We start from the raw sequence: 22,190 nt of genomic DNA on the forward strand, positions 1-22,190 counted from the left end.
ATTTGTCATCTACACAGAGATTGAATCATTAGTCATCTATATAGAGTGTGACTCATTAGTCACCTATACAGAGTGTGACTCATTATCAGATTTCTAGTGATGATTCTTCTTTTACTTCATTGATTGACTCAGAGGCTACTCATTCATTTGTTTATGCTAGAGTGATAGATCAACTTTGTAGACCAAGTGATTTGTATGATAGGGGATTTCAGACTTTTTTGTCGACTAGGGAACTGGTAGTCTCTAGGAGATGGGTTAGAGCATTGCCAATAGAGATAGACAGTAGGGAGTAGTCTATGGATCTGATTGAGCTAGCAATGGATGACTTTGATATGATCCTAGGGATGGGTTGGTTATCAAAGTACGGGGCAACGATTGACTGCAAGCGTAGGATGGTGACCTTTGAACCAGAAGGGGAGGTACCTTTTGTATTCGTGGGTACAAAGAGTGGACCGCAAGTACCTATGATTTCGGCACTGAAGGCTAGACACCTATTGCAAGAGGGCTGTGTAGGATTCCTAGCAAACATTGTGGATACTTCCAGGGTTGCTTCGGTTGGACCAGATGAGACTAGACTGGTATATGAGTTTCCTGATTTGTTCCCCTGGGTTGCCACCACACCGAGAGATCGAGTTCGTCATTGAATTGGCACCAGGGGCGGAGCCAGTATCTTGGACACCTTATAGAATGGCTCTGGCAGATTTGAAGGAATTGAAGTTTCAGTTGCAAGAGTTACTAGATTTAGGATTCATCAGATCGAGTTTTTCGCCGTGGGGTTCTCCAATGTTGTTTGTCAAGAAGAAGGATGGATCTTTAAGGATGTGTATTGACTGCAGAGAGTTGAACAAGTTGACCATTAAGAATAAGTACCCACTGTTAGGAAAAAATTGTTTTGGCTCAATGGAAATGATAATAATATGTTACAACTCTATGCAAAATATTACAATAGACAAGGAGTGATTAAATAAAGTGTTACAACTCTATAACTGAAAATACAAATAAAAAAGGAAATGAAGAAGATGATGAAGAAGAAGAGAATAGTAAAATACAACTCTAAGCAAAAAGTTACAAATAAAGTAAGGTGTTTGAAACAAAAGTAAAGAAAAGATTACAACTCTTGAACAAGAAATACAAGTAAAAGAACAAGAGAATAAGAAGAAAACAATACAATAGAAAGAAGAATAGAAATGCAAGAACCTCTCACTTACACAACCTAAGTGAAGAGGGTTGGGGATCACCAACTTGAACAAGGTTTAAAACCTTTGTCCAAAATCTTATTTCCCCCTAACTCAAGCACTAAGGGAACTCTCTCAGATATTGGAAAAGCTTTATGGAATTATCAAGCCTCAAGGTGTTTCTAGCCAAGTGCTCTAATGGATAGAAAAGTTGTATCTTACAAGTGCGCTATAGGCTCCTATTTATAGAGTTTAGAGACACCCTTTGAATTTCAAATTCCACCAACCCCCATGGCTATTACCAATGTTTAATTGGATTAATATGGAATTAAAAAAGAGATTTGGGAGTTATTTGGGTTTTTTGAGCCGTTCAACAAAGATTGAAAAAACTGAAAATTGGTCAGTTTTTTTGGCTTGTGGCCGCGGCCAGAGACATTAGTGGCCGTGGCCACTGGTCTCTGTCCCACAGGCCGCGGCCACCAACATTCAGTGGCCGCGGCCACCGACCAATTTCAACACTTTAAAATGTGCTGTTTTTCCAAACGGTTCCAAACCCTCCCAAATGCTTTTGTAACTCCCAAAACACATTATTGGGGTTAAAATCATATCTCTAATAGCCATATCACATATGGCTTTATGAAATTCATCTCAATATTGTGTAACAACAATTTTACACAATAAAGGGTAATATTTGGAAGTTACAAATTTGTAACACCAAATATGTTACATTATTTGGATATATCTCATATATCTAAATATTGTAACTCTCTATTATATGTTACAATATGTGACACACTTTGTCACATTTATTTAATCTAAACATTATATTATAATATAATATAATATAATATAATATAATATTACATTATATTATAAAATAATATAACACTCCCCCATTAGATTAAATAGTCATCTATTGTAACACTTATTTAATCAATCATTATATTTTGAAATATAACATATCCCCCACTTGATTAAATAAGAACTCTCTCTTATAGGAGTCATTGCATTAGTGCATAAAGCAAATTCTTTTTCAACTTGAACTTTACTATAGTGTAATTATCACAAAATTTGTCGAAAATTAGGTTGCACTAGGCATTGAACCATCTTTTCATGATGACAAATCGATGATAACACACACACCTTTGCGATGTTCACTTGAGACCTCTATGTCTTGCTTTGTACCGTTAATGGCCATGTGCACTTTCCATTCATGGACGTTCTTGAGAATGCTCCCAATTCTCATGAGAGGCGGCACCACCCCTAGGTCCATATAGGTAGAATTCTTACAGTATTTTGTTACCAAAAATACTTGTCTTTACAAGACTGAATTCTATTAAAAAACCTTTCGGTTTTAACCCTCCACTTGGTAACACACAAGTACTCAATATCTCAGATGGGACTTGTTTTGAGTACAAGTAATATTCACTTGATTGACTTGTTGTTACCTATTGAACCTAACACTAGTTGAATAACTAGTGTTAAGATAGGTTACCATCAATCGTGAATCTCTTTAGGGAGTTTAAGTCCCATCCCTCGAGATGATGCAGCCACTAAATCCCTCGTTAGTGGCTTAGTGAAAGGATCCGCCAGATTTTCACTTGTTCTCACATAGGATATTGAGATGACTCCTCTTTGAATCAATTCTCTTACATATCCATGTCTTAGACTAATGTGTCTAGACTTCCCATTATACACTCCGATGTATGCTCTAGCCAATGTCACTTGGCTATCACAATGTATCTATATAGTAGATACATTATCTTTTATTAGGGGAATCTCTATCAACAGATCCCTTAACCATTCGGCCTCTTTTCCGGTAGCAGCTAGAGCTATGAACTCTGCGTCCATAGTGGAATGAGATATACAGGTTTGTTTCTTGGAACCCCAAGAAATTTCACCTCCACCAAGTGTAAATACCCAACCAGTTGTGGACAAGTTGTCCCCAAGATTAGATATCCAACTTGCATCTGTATATCCGTCTAATATCAAAGGAAATTTGGAGTAGTGAAGGCTTAGTCCTTTGGTTTTCTTGAGATAACCTAGGACTCTTCCAATTGCCTTCTAGTGATCCACACTTGGATTACTTGTAAACCTACTAAGTTTACTTACCGCAAATGCTATATCAGGTCTAGTACACTAGGCAGCGTACATTAGACTCCCTATAGCACTAGCGTACTCCAATTGAGCCACCGCTCTTCCTTCATTATTCTCTAGTTTTACACTATGATCGAATGGAGTATTGGCATCTTTAACCTTGAGATGGTTAAATTTGCTCAATACTTTCTCAACATAGTGGGCTTGCCCTAACGCAAAACCCCCACTATGTTTCTTTACTTTGATACCGAGTATGGTACCAACTTCTCCAAGATCTTTCATCTTGAAGGTTGATGATAGAAACATCTTCGTTTCTTCTATCCCTTTCATGCTATTACTTAGTATAAGCATGTCATCCACATATAAGCAAACAATGATCACATATCCCTTACAAGTTTTGGAATACAAACACTTGTCTCCATTGTTATGTCTAAACCCATTAGACATGATGGCTTGATCAAATTTCTCATGCCATTGCTTAGGAGGTTGTTTCAATCCATATAAGGATTTTACAAGTCTACAAACTTTATGTTCATATTTTGGTAGGACAAACCCTTCGGGTTGTTCCATATAGACCTCCTCATTGAGGTCACCATTAAGGAATGCCGTTTTGACATCCATTTGATGAACATACAAGTTGTGTATAGAAGCTAAAGCGAACAAAATTCTTATAGAAGTTGTTCTTGCAACAGGCGCATAGGTATCGAAATAATCGATACCCTCTTTTTGCCTAAACCCTTTAGCTACTAACCTAGCTTTAAAGGTTTGGATAGTGCCGTCAGTGTGGTATTTTCTCCTAAATACCCACTTTCACCCAATTGGCTTAGACCCCGGTGGGAGGTATACCAATTCCCAATTTGTTATTGGAAAGAATGGAATCCATCTCATCATTGATGGCTTCTTTCCAAAATGCACTATATCTCGATTGCATAGCTTCTCTATAAGTCTTAGGATCATCCTCAACGAGAAGTACAATAGGAATTTTCCTAATGACTTCCTCTCTATTTCCTTCTACCATGTAGAATGAAATTCGTTGAGAATCTATCTCATCCACTACTAGACTTTTATGATTTTTAAGCCTTTGACTTCTTCTAGGTTCAAAGGGTTGCTTTACATCCTTTTGAAAATTCTCCTCTTGAGAATCAACTTTGGATGTAGAAGCTTGAGAATTGTTCTCATATAACAAATTCCCCTTTAGAGATGTTAAAGCTTGAGAATTGTTGTCACATAACATATTCTCAAAGAATTCAACTTCTCTAGATTCAATCATAATATTAGACTCTAAGTCTAATAGCCTATAAACTTTGTTATTGTTGGCATAACCAACAAAAGCACACTTTATGGCTCTTGAACCTAACTTTGTTCTATTAGGTTCAGTTTTCTTGCAATATGCAAGACACCCCCACACTTTGAAGTACCCTATATTGGGTTTTCTTCCTTTCCATAACTCATATGAAGATATCTCATTTTTCTTCATCGGTATTCGATTAAGAATGTGAGAAGCGGTTAAAAGCGCTTCACCCCATAAGTTGAAGTTCAACTTAGAAAACACCAACATAGAATTTATCATCTCTAGATAAGTCCTATTTTTCCTTTCGGCAACACCATTGTGTTGTGGTGTATAAGGTGCAGTGCACTCATGAATTATACCATTTTCTTCACAAAATGTATTGAATTCATTAGAGAAGTACTCTCCTCCTCTATCACTTCTTAGCACCTTAATCTTTTTATTTAGTTGATTTTTAACTTCTAATTTATACAATTTAAAAGCATCAAAAGTTTCATCTTTATGCTTCAAAAGAAACACATAGGTATATCTACTAAAATCATCTATAAAAGTAAGAAAATACCTTTTACCACCTCTATTTAAAACACCATTTAATTCACAAAGATCACTATGGATTAAATCTAGTAAATTAGATGATTTTTCTACACTAGGAAATGGTTTCTTAATCATTTTTGCCTTAACACATGTTTCACATTTACCATAGTTTTTAATATTGCATGCAATCATACCACATTTTACTACTCTTTTCATGGTTAAAAAACCTATATGTGATAGTCTAAGAAGCCACAAAAATAAAGAATCATACTCAACAATATAGGCGGAATTAGCATTTTTATTGATAACATTGAAAGTTACATCATTGGTGCACAATTTAACCATACCCTCACAAGAGTACCCCTTTACCAAAAATACATTTGATTTGGTAAGTATAAGTTTACTGGACTCAAAAATGGCTTTAATGTCGGGCTTGCCAAGCAAATCACCACTTACCAAGTTTCTACTCATTTCGGGAACATAAAGTACATTCACTAATGTAACTTTCTTGCCGGAGGTGAAAAAGACTTCAATGGTACCTTTGCCAAGTACCTTGGATTTGCCCTCATTGCCCATTTGTATCTCATGGTTGCCCTTTGACTCTTCAAAGGTCTTGAACAATGATTTGTCATAGGTGACATGGACGGTGGCACATGTGTCATACCACCACCCTTTCACCTTGCCTTGGACTGCATTCACCTCACTAAGGGTAGCAACTATGTTTTCCTCTTGAGTTGCGTTCACCTTAGGTCCTTGTTGGTCTTTTCTATGCCTACACTCTCTAGCATAGTGACCCTTTTTCCCACACACAAAGCAAGGACCTTTCTCGCCCTTAAACTTGTTTGGGTTGGTTTTTGGACCCAAAGGTTTCTCATTTCCCTTTTTCCCTTTGTTTTTGGGATGTTTTGGTTGTGACACCGCATTTCCTTTGGAAGTCTCTCCATTGGACCCCTCCACAAGTTTATCTCTACACATCGATTCCTCTTCGATTCGAATATGCTTTAGGATCTCCTCCAAAGAATAATCCTCATTTTTATGAAGGATTCTTTTTCCTATAGCTCTTCCAAGTTGGTGGTAATTTAGCCACTATAGCACCAACTTGAAAGGCCTCGGGAAGCTCAATCTTTAAAACTTTCAATTTGTTAACAATCATTTGCAATTCATGAATTTGAGGAAGAATAGGTTTATCACCAAAAAATTTAAAATCGAAGTATTGAGATATCAAAAAATTTTTGGTACCTTCCTCTTTCGCCTTAAAATTTTTCTCAAGTGCATCCCATATCTCCTTGGCCGATTTGGTCTCGGTGTAGAGATCATAGAGCCTATCGGATAGGGCATTGAGGATATGACCCCCACAAAGAAGGTTGTCCTCCTCCCTCTTCCTTCTCTTCTCCACCTCCTCGGGAGTGTCTTTGTCGGATGGCTCGGCTAGAGGTGCCAAGGATGACTCAAGGATGTAGGCGATTTTAAGAGTGGTTAAAAGAAACCTCACCTTGTCTTGCCACCTAGTAAAATTGGATCCATCAAACCTATCCAATCTCACTAGGTCTTGGTTCATGATATTGATTGTCTGCCTTTCCATTGAAACAAAAAAGGGGTAAGCTTTTGAATGTTAGGAAAAAATTGTTTTCCCTCAATGGAAATGATAATAATATGTTACAACTCTATGCAAAATATTACAATAGACAAGGATTGATTAAATAAAGTGTTACAACTCTATAACTGAAAATACAAATAAAAAAGGAAATGAAGAAGATGATGAAGAAGAAGAGAATAGTAAAATACAACTCTAAGCAAAAGGTTACAAATAAAGTAAGGTGTTTGAAACCAAAGTAAAGAAAAGATTACAACTCTTGAACAAGAAATACAAGTAAAAGAACAAGAGAATAAGAAGAAAACAATACAATAGAAAGAACAACAGAAATGCAAGAAACTCTCACTTACACAACCTAAGTAAAGAGGGTTGGGGATCACCAACTTGAACAAGGTTTAAAACCTTTGTCCAAAATCTTATTTCCCCCTAACTCAAGCACTAAGGGATCTCTCTCAAATATTGGAAAAGCTTTTTGGAATTATCAAGCCTCAAGGTGTTTCTAGCCAAGTCTCTAATGGATAGAAAAGTTGTATCTTACAAGTGAGCTATAGGCTCCTTTTTATAGAGTTTAGAGACACCTTTTGAATTTCAAATTCCACCAACCCCCATGGCTGTTACCAATGTTTAATTGGATTAATATGGAATTAAAAAAGAGATTTGGGAGTTATTTGGATTTTTTGAGCCATTCAACAAAGATTGAAAAACTGAAAATTGGTCAGTTTTTTTGGCCTGTGGCTGCGGCCAGAGACATTAGTGGCCGTGGCCACTGGTCTCTGTCCCACAGTCTGCGGCCACCAACATTCAGTGGTCGCGGCCACCGACCAATTTCAGCACTTAAAAATGTGCTGTTTTTCCAAACGGTTCCGAACCCTCCCAAATGATTTTGTAACTCCCAAAACACATTATTGGGGTTAAAACCATATCTCTAACAGCCATATCACATATGTCTTTATGAAATTCATCTCAATATTGTGTAACAACAATTTTACACAATAAATGGTAATATTTGGAAGTTACAAATTTGTAACACCAAATATGTTACATTATTTGGATATATCTCATATATCTAAATATTGTAACTCTCTATTATATGTTACAATATGTGACACACTCTGTCACATTTATTTAATCTAAACATTATATTATAATATAATATAATATTACATTATATTATAAAATAATATAACACCCATTGCCTAGGATGGATGACTTGTTCGATCAGCACAAGGGGAAGACAATGTTCTCTAAGATTGGCCTTCGGTCAGACTACCACCAGTTAAGGATTAAAGAGGAGGACATGCCAAAGACCGCTTTCCACACAAGGTATGGACACTATGAATTCCTGGTTATGTCCTTCGGATTAACCAATGCCCCAACAGCCTTTATGGACTTTATGAATAGGGTCTTCAAGGATAATTTGGACAAGTTTGTGATCGTATTCATGGATGAAATACTGGTGTACTCTCAGTCAGAGACAGAGCATGAACAACATCTATGCCTGGTATTACAACGGTTGAGAAAGCATAGGTTATATGCTAAGTTCAACAAGTGTGAGTTTTGGCTACCCCAAGTAGCATTTCTGCGTCATATTGTCAGTAAGGAGGGGATTTTGGTCGACCCAAGTAAGATTGAAGCAGTGAAAGATTGGCCTAGGCCTAGCAGTGTACCAGAGGTTAGGAGCTTTTTGGGATTGGCAGGGTACTATTGGTGGTTCATCAAGGGATTCTCCAGAATAACCACACCATTGATCGAAGTGACGCGTAAGAAGACTAAGTATGTATGGACAGACAGGTGTGAGAATAGTTTCAAGGAGTTGAAGTAGCGACTGATCACCGCTCTAGTATTGAGTCTGCCGTCATACAATGAGAAGTTTGTAGTCTATTGTGATGCTTCCAAATAGGGTTTGGGGTGTGTACTGATGCAAGCTAGAAATGTGATAGCCTATAAGTCGAGACAGTTGAAGGATTATGAGTAGAGGTATCCCACACATGATCTGGAATTGGCGGCGGTGATATTTTCACTAAAGGTTTGGAGACATTATTTATATGGCAAGAAGTGTGAAATATACATTGACCATAAGAGTTTGAAGTACTTCTTTACTCAGAAGGATCTGAATATGTGCCGGGGGCGTTGGCTGGAATTGGTAAAGAATTACAACTGAGATATTCTATACAATCTTGGGAAGGCCAATGTGGTGGCTAACGCGTTGAGTCGGAAGAGCCCAGGACAATTTTTCAGTTCGAGGCATATATCATATAAGTTAGCTGAAGAGATGACTAAAGAAGGTATTGAGTTGGTAGTTGGACAGCTATCCAACATCACTCTTCAGTCTACACTCCTTGAGAGGATCAAGGAAGCAGAGGGGGAAGATCCCCAGTTGAGGGAACACACAGAGGGAGTCTTAGATGGGGCGGCTAAGGACTTTTCCATTTCAAAGATGGGTTTCTTGAGGTACAAAGGTTGGATTTGCATTCTGATGGATTCTGGTATTCTGTGAGAGATTTTAGATGAGTCTCATACCACTCCCTATTCCATATATGACCGGGAATGAGAAGGGATATGGTGGATTATATGACCAAGTGTTTGACTTGTCAAAAAGTAAAGGCTAAACATCAAAGGCCAGCAGGGTTGTTGCAGCCTCTAGGGATTCTAGAGTGGAAATGGGAGGATATTTCCATGGACTTCGTGCTTAGATTAACAAAGACCGTGGGACAACATGATTCAGTGTGGGTGATTGTGGATAGGTACACCAAGCCAGCCCACTTTTTTCCTGTTAAGACAACTTATGATGTGGAGCAATATGTTGAACTATATGTGAAGGAAATTGTATGACTACATGGGCCTCCGAGGTCGATAGTATCCGACAAGGACCCCACCTTCACCTCCAAGTTTTGGGAGAGACTCCAGAAGGCTATGGGCACACAGTTGCAGTTTAGTACCAATTATCATCCTCATACAGATGGACAGTCTATGAGGACAATTCAGATACTAGAGGATATGTTGCAAGCGTGCGTGTCAGATTTTGGGGGATGTTGGAGTAAGCATCTCCCTTTGATTGAGTTTTTTGTATAATAACAATTATCAGGCGACTATCAGAGTGGCTCTGTATGAGATGTTATATGGCATGAAGTGTAGATCACCCATCCATTGGGATGAGACAGGTGAGAGGAGATATCTAGGTGTTGAGGTTTTTAAGAGGACCAATGAGGCGATTGAGAAGATTAAAGCTCGAATGCTCGCCTCCCATAGTTAGCAGAAGAGTTACTCAGACTTGAGATGTTGGAGCGTAGAGTTTCAGATCGGGCACCATTTGTTTCTCAGAGCTTCTCCCTTGAGAGGGGTGAAATAGTTTGGAGTAAGGGGCAAGTTGAGCCCTTAGTTTATTGGCCCCTTTGAGATTATAGAACAGGTTGGAGATGTAGCTTATAGATTGGCGATGCCTCCAGCTCTATCAGGGGTTCACAATGTGTTTCATGTATCCATGCTCCGGAAGTATGTATGAGATTCTACGTACGTCACTACACCAAACACCCATTACCATAACACATCATTATAATACTATTTAAAAAGAGTTATGGTATATTTATATATATATGTGGGGAAAAAAAAGGGCGGTAACTTATTTGGGAGCCCGCCACTTATATTTTTTTTCACACTAAATATTTTTTCACACAAAGCTCCATCCCTATTACACCCTTCCATTATCAACTCGACGAAACCCTTTATTCCTTGACAATCCAAATCCCAATCCTTGCTACTGTTCCTCCACTGCCGTTGATACTGTCACCGCCTTAGACAGCGCCGAAGACTCTCATCACCCCTGGCCCGAATGGACGGCCCTCGTCGACCGATTGACCACCAAGGGTTACTTCAGCGAAACCCTTGTCAAAGATGAGGCTGACAGTCTATACAAGAATATGAGCCTTTTGAAAGACCCATGTCTCAGCTTCGCTCGTGACCGTACGATGTTCTCAAGTACATTATCTCTTTCTTTCTCTATTTGTTTGGTTGCCGAGAAAATATGAGACAAAAGCTCAACTTTATTCATACTTAGTCTCAATTAAGAAGAGAAAAGAGAAAGAGTAAGAGAAAGATCTGTACACAGTCAACAATGGCGTTGGTAGATTTGAGAATCTTATGTTTGGTCTCTCTCTCCCATTTCTCGACATCTCCATCTCTCTCTCACATTTCTCCCATTGCTCCTCAATTTCTGGAAATCACTATCTCAATTTCAAGCTCTCATCGGCATGGGTATGTACTTCTTCATCTTTATTTATCCATCTTCACTCATCTATTTCTACAACTATAACCCTAATCCTCACTTTAAGTACCATTTTTCTTTCAATTTCTCTTTCTGTTTTTTCATGACTGATCAATGATTCATCATTAATGTTCTCTTTGTTAATTTCATTATTGCAACCATGATAATAGTGATCTTTGTTTCTATGTTTAAATATGGTGTGTTTTGGAATATAAATGAATGTCTGTATGTAGGCTAAACTTGTATGTATCGAGTGTATTTGTGTTATTTGATGTTTGTGTCAATTTATCTGTAAATTTTTTTTAGTTTGACTGCTTAAATTGGTCTTGTTATATAAAAATAAGCTTTGCTAAACCTATGCATAATAACTGTTTGATGGAATGCTTCAATGAGATATATGAGTAAAATGATAAGTCCTGAAGTAACATCAAAGAAGGCAGCTTGTCATTTATTACATTGTCGTTTTCAGATCCCTAAAGCTAATTATATTTACTAAATATATTTACAGGTATCGATAAGTCCTGAAGTAACATCAAAGAAGGTAAACCGTAACATTATCAAAGAAGGCAGCTTGTCATTTATTACATTGGCTAATCTGAGAGTTGCTTATGATGGCGGGAAGTCTATCTACACTGATGGGGAGTTGCCTTTTTCCTCCAAAGAATTTATTATAAAGTTGTCTGACAATGATAGAGAAACTGGAAGCTCTAGTACCAGGGGTTATTATATACTACATTAAGTTTGACATTTTGAGTAATACTATTTTCATTTTTATGTACTCTGTTCTGATTTGATATTTTTTCCCTTAATTAGCCGTAGGGAACGTGAATTTAAGGTGACCATCAAGTTTGCTTCGAAGCCAGACTTACATCATTTGTGACAGTTTTTACAGAGCAGGCAACTTGATGCTCCTCAAGAGACAATTCAAGCACTGGATGTTGCTCTCAGAGGAGATCCATCGGATAAGTAATTCAATACTGCCTTCAGGCTTTAGAACAAAATGCTATTCTTTATAAAATTTTCTTACTGCTTTACTATTTTTTTTCATCTGAAAATTCAGTGCCTGGCAGTTTATTTTGGTTTGTATATGTTATGTAGCTTGATAATAATGTACTCTGTATGTTGTTAAAAGTGCTGAGTTTTTTTTAGTCGATGGCTTGAGTGTATGTATATCTTTAACTGTAGGTATACTGTTGTTGGGAGGTCATTTTTTCACCTCACACTGGGGCGTCCTGGTGAGCTTGCAGATGGCATAATCTATTGGAAAGGGTACTATCAAATTTTGAGGCCAATTCAGTTGGGGCTTTCTCTTAACATTGGTATTGCCTTTATCTAGTTTACTCTTTTATGCTTATATTGTTACAAGGCACCATATGGTGCACCACCTGATGGCGTAAGGTCGTCGTTTGTGCAATTTAATGTTGGTTCACACATAATCTAGTAAGATGCTAAAATCTAATATGGAAGATGTTATGTGATGCCCTACAACAATTTTTGTTATCTAGATGGTTTTTACCAAGTGGACTGACGTTTCTTTTTCTAAACTACCTTATCCAATTGTTGTATATGTTTCAGCAAGGGCTTTTTATGAAACTATAAGGGTATCTGATTTCGTTTTCAAAAACTTTAATGTGAGAGACGATCTAAGGCCATTGCATGATCAAGTCCGGCTCCAGGTTCTTGCATATTACTAAGTTGGATATCGGTGATTTTCTTATCTATTATTAACATTATTAAAAGAAATTTATATCTATTTTTACTGCTGCAGCTAAAGAAAAATTTGAAAGGGGTTAAAGTATCATGCAATCATTTGCAGAATACAAGGACTTATAAGATTACTGGGATATCGACAGAGCCACTGAACAAATTAATGTGAGTATGCATATGTCATGACCTTAACTATTCCATGTTGGTATGTGCTATGTGCTGCTATTTGATTTTAATAATTTGGGAAGATTTTTCTTGGTGGTATTTAAACTTCTCTACCTGTACTTTCAAATTGTTTTACTAACATGTTTATATTTTATTTTAGGTTTACTCTTGATGATAAGATGACACAGATTTCAGTTGCTGCTTACTTTCAAGACAAGTACAAAATCAAACTCAGATATGTGACATGGCCTGCTCTGCAAGCAAGAAATGCAGCAAAGCCTATTTACTTACCCATGGAGGTTCCCATCATAGTTTCAATAACATTTTTTTTTGCGTGCCAAGTTCTATTGGACAGCAGCTATTTTCATGATTATATTTCTAAATGTTGTATCTGTTATAGGTTTGTACAATTGTTGAGGGGCAAAGATACTCTAAGAAACTCAATGAAAGGCAAGTAACCAATCTATTGAGGGCAACCTGTCAAAGACCAAACGACAGGGAAGAAAGCATTTGGCGAATTGTTAAGCTGAACAAATACAGTGATCAGGAACTTGTCCAGGATTTTGGAATTAGAGTTGCAAACAATTTGACAATGGTTGATGCTCGAGTTTTGCCTCCACCAGTGGTATTTTTCTAATATGTGCTTGCTTTTGTGTTTGACGAGTGAGTTCTACTCTTTCAATTGGAACTAATTCTATTATTTTTCTTCATGAAGCTTTTATACAGAGGTATTGGGAGGGAGGCTACTGAGCATCCTAAATTTGGGCAATGGAATATGTCCAATAAAGTAAGTAAATGATCTTTATAACTCCATTTTGTTATGATGTATGTGAAGAGGTATGATTCATTGACTTATTTTTTTTTTATTTTGGGTTATGATAGAAAATGATCAATGGAGGCCAAGTTGAGTTTTGGACATGTGTGAACTTCTCGCGAATCAATTCAGATATTCATGATCGCTTTTGTTTAGAATTGGTCAGTACTTGGCTCAATAGGGGAATGGTATGGTTACCGGATCTTTCTGTCTCATCTCTTTTACTGTGACATTGCATTGACTGTTTATAATTGACATATTTTATCATTTTGGGTACTTGGAAGGCCTTCCAAACTAGACCAGTAATTCCCTGCAGCGCTTGGCCAGCTAACCAAATTGAGAGGGCTTTGAGATCTGTTCATGAGCAATGCAAGAAGATACTTATCAACAAACAACTACAGTTGTTAATAGTAATCTTGCCTGATTCTGGTGGTTCATATGGTGAGTGACTTGGCCAAGACTTGTAACTATGAAGTTTGAAATGCCATTATAACATTTTGTTTTAGCTAAAAAACGTTACATGCCTGTTTCAGGGATGATTAAATGAATTTGTGAAACCGAGCTAGCAAATATGACTTGCATATTTAAGGCTTTTACAATATATATTGAAAATTTATGGAACTTCCTTTCTATTGAAAATTGTACAATATATATTCTTTCATTTCTATTGAAAATTGTGCATGAATATACTATTTTTCTATGTTTGCATATTTTAGGACCTTGATCAAGACTCCAAATGCAGCTCACGGATAGGGCTATGGACGGGGTTAGAGGGCTCGGGCTTGCGGAGGGTCGTGGATGGCTCGGTCTCACGGAGAGGTCATGGGTCAAAACTTGAAAAGCAGGAAAACCTCGCTGTACCCATTATTTTCATGTTGCTGGTATGTTCTATAAATTTCTGGCTGTCTTTGTTCGTGTGATGTCTAAATAAACACAAGTGTGAAAAGTACAAAGTATATTTGATTAAATATTTGCACTTTAGTCATGTTGACTGTTATATACGAAATGGGGAGTCTTATTCAGGATTAAATCAATACTTAGAGTTCTCAACTGTAACTTTAATGAAATTTATTTGGAAAAAAAAAGATGAATTTTTTAGCTGCTGTTTTCAATTTTGATCCACTTAGAGAAAACCTAAATATTGAATTCTTATAACTGTTTGTCGGAGTTTGCATATCCTGTTATTACTTTGTATACGATTTTCTCTTTTTATTAAAGTTACTCTCTTGCATCTCTTGTTTATAATCAACTTTTTTTTTTTTTTTTTATATATCTCTTCCCTTAGAACACTAGGCAATATATATAATAATCACTTAGTATGCCTAGTACATTTCTTATAATCTTATTGGACATATATTCAGCCAATAATAATAGGCCTAATTAGTAACTAGTTCTTTTTATTTTTTATGGAATAATTAAACCTCAAAGAAGGCCTAATATTCTTATCATCTGTCTTGTTATAAGTGGTTGTGTGTCACGATAAAACTTTGTTATTGCACTAGTTCTTTGTCACTCACTGAATTAGCTTACATAATTAACTCTTGAACTCTCTTTAAACAATCTTCACAGTTGCTACTTTATCATGCCATTAATAGAAGATTTATTTAATTCTTCCTGCTGAAAATTACAATGTCCAAGTAATGCTTGAACTTTGAGAGAGTTGGAGATTTTTCAGCATAAATATCTGTTGTATGAACTTACTTATGTCAATATGATCTTCTGCTTTAGTGGCAGTTATGATTATGGCAATGAAAACATTTGATAACTACTGAATTTAAATTGGATTGATTCTCAGATTGAAGATTGCATTCCCCAGTTTTAACCTGTTCCTGAATTTTGGTTTTAGTCTCTCTAGCTCTTAAATTCCATCTCTCAGAACTATAGTTCTAAATTTCTAATTCAGATTATTTCGGAACCATTTGTAATGATAGTAGAATTCTTCTATGGTGTATAATTTCATTAAACTTTTGTTGATGAAGAAGTTTATCAAAATTATACACCATAGAAGTTTAGACTATTAGAAAAGTATTATAATAACTAATCAAATAAAGTCATATGAGTTTGATCTGTTCTGACTTTATATGGATTTGTTCTATTTCCTTGTGGACAGCCCTTTAAGTTCCCACTTTGCAATTTAATCAAACTCCTATGCAAAATTCATCTTTTCTTCAATTCAGTTGTTCTTTTGACAGATTTTCACTTAATTAATTTTGTAAATTTTTCTTTTTCTCCACATTTAGTGCCACATCATGGGGTATTCTAGACAGAGCTGTTGAAGCAGAGGATAAGAAACATGGAGATATTCTAAGACTGGTAAATTTTATTCTTCTTCTACATTGTTGTGAGCAGGACCATTTTAGCTCAAGATCTATCCCATTTTTCAGGTTTGTATTTTTTTTCTACATTTTTATTTCTGCTCTCTTTGTCTCTCTCGGCTCCCTCTCTCTCTCTCTATCTCTCACTCATCTCTTTTTTGCATTTCTTAACTATTTCTACTAGCAAGTTTCAGAATAATACTTAGGGGGGAAGTTGTGGAACATCAAAATATCGCTAATGATCTCAAATTTCAACAATTTATTGTGTATAAACCTCAGAATGTAGGAGCTGTTGAGGTTTGTTATATTGTGTTGTTTCAGTTGTCTTCATCATGTTTCAATGATTTCCACGATGCTATTAGTTCATAATTTCTGTTGGTACTTGCAGCTCTTTTGTTTAACTTGAACTTCTTTCTCTCATTATTCAAGGTCAAATTATAAAAACAATTGGGTTTCTTAACAACTTCTTTCTGTTGGTACTTGATGCAAAGGTTTTTGTGCCTTCTTACCCAAAATCTCTGACTGAGTTGATGGGAAAGTCTTCTATTTTGCTTATCAATGGAAGCTTGCAAAGGAGAATCCATGGACTAGTGGGTGGCTTCTTTAAATCTCCACAACTCAAGGCTCAAATCACCAGAGACATGTACAAGTATGTCCAAGAATCTATGACAAATTGGAGCCATGACCGACCCATCTACATTCAGGATGAAACCAAAAATGTAAGCTCTCTTTCTCACAAATCTTGATCTTGGAGAATGAGTTGTGAGGATATTCTTTAATATTCTAAGTTTAGAAAGGAAAAATAAAAAATAAAGACTATTACTTGGTTAATCTGAGTTTAGTTTTTTTGGGAAGAGTTTGAAGTAGACACAGCAAAAAACAAAAGATGCCTTCTATCTTTAAAGTTTAAACCTTTGGCCTTTTTTGTGTGGTTAAGATATTTTTAGGGGGTGATTTATTTATATTCATAAATATTTATTTGTTTGGGGGGATAAAGAATCTGTCTGTGAAACAGTGAAAGTAATAATTATTGATTTTTGAAATACCCCATCTCTGGCTTCTACTTAGGTTTGAAAATGATTTGCTAAATAGAAAAGGTGAACCAGTTGTTATGGGGTACTTTTTAAAAGTTAATAACACATATAAGACTAAACCCCCTTTTGGTCTCTCTCTCAGATTGCATTTCAAGTACTAGTTAAGGCATTGATTAATTTGGATCCTGGTGAGGAAATGGAGTCTCTAAGAAAACAATTTCAAGAATTCATTGCAGGCCTCATGTCATTACCAATAAACATTCCTGGAACTAGGCTTCACAGATCATTACAGGTAAGTTAGTTATTATTAATCTATTACTACTCACATCTTGCCTTATTTCAAGATTACTAATTATGTTGGTACAAAATATTTTTCCTCTTCTCTTTTCAGGCAAAGAAAAAAATGGTGAAGCAAGTATAGAAAATTTTAGAAGCCAGGAAAAGTAGTAGTGGGATGATCACCAAAGAGGCTCCAAGAGATGTAATAGATGTTCTTCTAAATGACACAAGTGGTCAATTAACATATGATCTAATAGCTGATAACATTATAGATATGATGATCCCAGGAGAGGATTCAGTTCCTGTTCTTTTGACTCTTGCAGTGAAATATCTCTCAGATTTTCCTGCTGTCCTACAACAGTTACTGGTATGAACCACTTAGTTTGTTGTTTCTCTTTGATTTTTTCTTTTCTTCATTCTGAATGCTAACATGTAGAACTTCTTTAGTTCCATACTATGTCATGTCTGAAGCTTTTCTTCTATTGTTCTGGGAATAGCATTAGTCATTGGTCTGGCTCTTAGAGGTTTCCTTGCACAAGTAGTGTTTCTTGGTGTATGAAATGAATATGGTACTTTTGTCACATTTACACTTCATGTAATATTTTCTTTTTATAAATTTGTACAACAGCCTGTAGAGAAGTTACCACATCTGCAACCCTTTTGTCTAATTACTTTCTATTTATGCTGCTGGGTGCTCCTTTTGTATAGTTCTTTATTCTGGCAATTAGATAGCCTCCATTATAGTTGCGTTTTAGATTTTTCTTTTTCTCTTATTGGTTGGATGTAGTGTATGTTGGGCAATTTTTTTTTTACCCTTGTGGTTTTTCTGCTATTCTTTTCTTTTTTATTTCCTTCTTTCTTGCTTTACTTATTTGTTAAATCAGAGATGCTAGGCATAATTGTAACTTTATTTTTTCTGATATGAGAAAGAAAAAAAAAATAAAAATCAATTCCATAGTTTGCTAACTAAATAAACAGAGTCATTTGGCTTTGTTTCTTTGCTGTTGGGAACTGTTCTTTTAGTTTTGTTTAATTTTCTATTGTAAGTTTATTTGGTAAAGAGTTTCTTTTCCCTCTTGAAATGAATTACCACATAGTATTATGAAAGCATCTCTTCCTGGCAGAATTTTGATGAGGTTTCCTTTTTTATAATGTCATATTCCCATATATGAACTTAAAACATGACAATTTCCAGAGTTTTTGTTTGATACTTTAGTTTGTCTTATACAAGACATAGTAATTATCTAAATAATAATATATCAAATTGGCCTTTACCCAATGTTTCTGCAACAAATCCATTTGGTTTTCAATATTTGATTTTTACTTATAAAATGAATTAAAGTCGTGTTTGGATGGTTTGAGCTTTTATGAATTGAGTCACAAGAGCCACTTGCATGAGATAGAGCCCACCTGGAAGTGATTCTCATATGAATATGTTTCTGGTTTATGGAAAGATATTTTGAACGGTGTAAAGTTTAACAGTACCTTCTAAATATGTTTCAGGTTTGTGGAAATTATGGCTCCTGTCTTTTCTTGAAAAGCTTGGCGGTGTGTATGGCACATGATTCAGGTATGGTGTGTGTGTATGGTTATTTAGTTAGGCTAAAAAACTTAAAAATTTATGCAACTAGAAATCTTAGAAGTTCTCGTGAAATCTAAGTTGGAAAGCTAGTGCTTTTCTCTTTCTTGACAAGAAACATATTTTAGTTTATTAATACAAAAAGATAACGTTTCCACTTTTGTTTTTTTTTTCCCAGTTTTTGTTTATCTTGTTTCCCATAACCTAACTCTAAACACATTTCCCACTTTGAACTTAGAAAGAAAGAGAAACTTTGGGAGAATAAGAGGAATAGCATGGGCTTCATAAAGGAGCTCTAACAGCCATATTCACATTCTACTTGTTAATTTGGATGCCATACTTGATGCCCTGTTGGTTACCTATCACAGAGAGAATTTTGCCAAAGCTATTTACACATCAATGCTATGTTTGTATTGAACTTTACAGAAAGGAATTAACCTTGCTAGATCTTTAGAGAAGAAATAAATGGGGATAGAAGTTAGTACAAAATGTATGAATTGTTTCTTCATATTAATAATAAAAGGACTTTTTTTTTACAATGTGCAGGTATATTGAGATGATTTCTTTGGAGCAATTCTTGACAACATTTGTAGTTGAGGCCTTTAGAATGGAAAAATGTATTTCACTAATTTTTGTGTACATTTCTTGTTTTGTATTTAGTGATAAAGGAATCTAAATTAGAGATAAATTATGTTGTAATATGATTTCTTAAGCCTAGACTAGTAGACTAAATATTGTAATTACATTTTGAGTAATTAATAAAAATCTATTTATGTTACCTTATTTGGCTTCAACTTTCATATTTGTTTTCCTAGTTTTGTGTAAGTAAAAAAAGATTATGTTTCTCTAAGCTAATATAACACATGTGTTATACTAAAGTGTAGTATAACAAAAATAATGTGTTATATTAAAGTCTAGTATAATACAAAAAATTTGTGTTGACGGTGAGAACTCGTCAACTAAGTTGAGTTGGAAAAATTATCAAATCAAGATCACTAATCGGAAAGCTGTAAAAACTTGAACAATAACTCAAGAACAATGGTAGAACAATAATGGAGAATTCAGTCTTTCATTCACACTCAAGCCTCTGCTACAATAAAATTTCCAACCCCCTTTCAGGTGGTCTTAGAGTTCATTTTATAGTAGGCTCTAATGGCCTTAGGTACATAGTGGTCCAGGGGACCAAGCGGTACATATGTACTGTGTCAGGGGAGTGGCTTCAGAGGTAGTGGTCGTACATCCCGTACAGAAGCAGGTGTCAGGAGAATGTCTCCACTACTTGTCTGTACCCATGTCTGATGTATGGTGGTAGGCGTAGTGGTACAGGTGGTAGTGGTGTCGACTCTCACTCCTGGCCATAGACGTACGGGCCATAACTCCTATCCTTGCATACCCACTCCTGGCGCTCCCACTACTTGTCTGGTAGGGGTACCATATCCATACTCTGAATTCTTTAGGTTTGTAGGTACATTCCATATTCAAGCGTGTATCTTGCCCCTTGTGAGTATTCTCACCTCCATGGCCATGGGCACGGGATCATGGGGCGAGGCCGTGGGGCCGAGTGCATGGGCAAGGCCATGGGGCGAGGCCGTGGGGTCGAGTGCATGGGCGAAGCCATGGGGCGAGGCCGTGGGGCCGAGTGCATGGGCGAGGCCATGGGGCGAGGCCTTGGGGCCGAGTGCATGGGCGAGGCCATGGGGCGAGGCCTTGGGGCCGAGTGCATGGGCGAGGCCATGGGGCGAGGCCATGGGCGAGGCCATGGGGCCGAATGCATGGGCGAGGCCATGGGGCCGAGTGCATGGGCGAGGCCGTGGGGCCGAGTGCATGGGCGAGTCCACGGGGCGAGGCCGTGGGGCCGAGTGCATGGGCGAGGCCATGGGGCAAGGCCGTGGGGCCGAGTGCATGGGTGAGGCCATGGGGCCGAGTGCATGGGCGAGGCCATGGGGCGAGGCTGTGGGGCCGAGTGCATGGGCGAGGCCATGGGGCGAGGCCGTGGGGCCGAGTGCATGGGCGAGGCCATGGGGCGAGGCCATGGGGCGAGGCCGTGGGGCCGAGTGCATGGGCGAGGCCATGGGGCGAGGCCGTGGGGTCAAGTGCATGGGCGTGACCATGGGGCGAGGCCGTGGGGCCGAGTGCATGGGCGAGGTGGGCCTCGCGAGGCTACTGAGCCTTGGCACCTATGCCTTGCCAACGTGGGCCACTTGGCATCGACTCCACAAGAAACGAACCCGGACTCGTGTTGTGATGGCGCGATGGCTTCCCGAGACGACGGTGGCCTAAGGGCTTTGCCTCGGCCTCATACTTTCTCTTGATGAGATTATGAGCATCAACACTTGCCCCCCAGTCTAGGAGAGTACCTTTAGGGGCTCTTGTAGACTATTCACCTTGGTTCCTATAAATAGGTCCTCATGCATGGCCTAATATTTACACCTTATTTCCTTGGCTTAGTGGTGCATAGACCCTTATTCCTTTCAAGAGGTAAGGGGTTCAATCCCCCACAACCTCACTTTCACCATAGTTCCTTTCATTTGTTTTATATATTTTTTCACTTCATTTTTTTTTAATAATGGAGCTAATTTCTTGGTGTGTATATTTTATGACTAACACACCTTTCTGGTTCATTCTTGCAGACGTGCATTTTCGACTCTTTGGTGCTTTTCGCTCCCCGACCTTCTTTGGACCCCAACTTCGCTCTCTTAATCGCTTGAGGTATATTTTCTTTCCTTCTCCCTTTTATTTGTTTTTTTTTTTTTATCGGGTCCAAACTAGCAGTACTTGGGATGGGGTACATTAGTCTGAGCTTGTAGTGAGTTTGACCATATGCACGCCCCTCCTCTTTGTTTTTTTTTTTTATACCCTGTAGTAGGCCATTTAGGGCGTTTGAATCTAGAGGTATTAAGCCTATTCCTTTGTGTTTTGTAGCCTTCCCCTCGTTTATACGTGAGCCCCTTTTTGCTATTGGGACGTGGTTTCATGGCCAGTGACGACCCGTCCGACATACCCCCAAGGGCTGAGTTTATTGACCTGTCCTCAGACCCAGAGTCCCCCGAGGGCAACCCTCACCAGGACTATGACTCCTTAAGGCAGGCCCGCATCCGCCACCTCGAGTGTATGGCCAAACTTAGGCGTAAAATTTGGGTGGTGGAGAGCGAAATTGACTCGGTGTCGAGAGGAGATGAAGGACCTTCACCCCTGGGCCTTAGTGACCATATAGCGCGTCTTAGGACGACCCTTTTTGAATTGCGGTGGGAGTTAGAATTTATGGAGGGACACATTCCGCCAGAACCTCCCACTCCTTCTTCGCCTGATGACAGCCATGGGGCTGCTAGCTCCTCTCCCTAGTCTCAG

At 37.7% G+C, this 22,190-nt stretch overlaps 1 protein-coding gene and 1 pseudogene across 3 annotated transcripts; both read left to right on the forward strand.

The window, feature by feature from the left end:
• The first annotated feature begins 10,799 nt into the window (after positions 1-10,799).
• LOC133796255 (protein argonaute MEL1-like) lies at positions 10,800-14,510 on the forward strand (annotated as a pseudogene).
• Positions 14,511-16,385: 1,875 nt separating this feature from the next.
• Positions 16,386-19,499, forward strand: LOC133798662 (cytochrome P450 90D2-like). Of its 3 annotated transcripts, none has more exons than XM_062237095.1 (5): positions 16,386-16,669; positions 17,127-17,280; positions 17,376-17,630; positions 18,767-18,833; positions 19,389-19,499. In XM_062237095.1, the coding sequence occupies exons 3-5, from the start codon at positions 17,439-17,441 to the stop codon at positions 19,400-19,402; spliced, it is 273 nt and encodes a 90-aa protein (XP_062093079.1). In that variant the 5' UTR covers positions 16,386-16,669; positions 17,127-17,280; positions 17,376-17,438; the 3' UTR covers positions 19,403-19,499. The 3 variants fall into 3 exon arrangements, with proteins under 3 accessions (XP_062093079.1, XP_062093078.1, XP_062093080.1); XM_062237094.1 differs by having other exon boundaries at positions 17,127-17,276; positions 19,389-19,497; XM_062237096.1 differs by lacking the exon at positions 17,127-17,280.
• Positions 19,500-22,190: the final 2,691 nt, after the last annotated feature.

Source organism: Humulus lupulus, chromosome 8 (genome assembly GCF_963169125.1).
Source record: "Humulus lupulus chromosome 8, drHumLupu1.1, whole genome shotgun sequence".
Lineage (NCBI taxonomy): Eukaryota > Viridiplantae > Streptophyta > Magnoliopsida > Rosales > Cannabaceae > Humulus > Humulus lupulus.

Coding starts and splice junctions, on each gene's coding strand:
- LOC133798662 (XM_062237095.1), top strand. CDS start 17,439: ATGATCACCAAAGAGGCTCCAAGAGATGTAATAGATGTTCTTCTAAAT. Junction 17,631..18,766: donor CTGTCCTACAACAGTTACTG/GTATGAACCACT, acceptor AATATGTTTCAG/GTTTGTGGAAATTATGGCTC.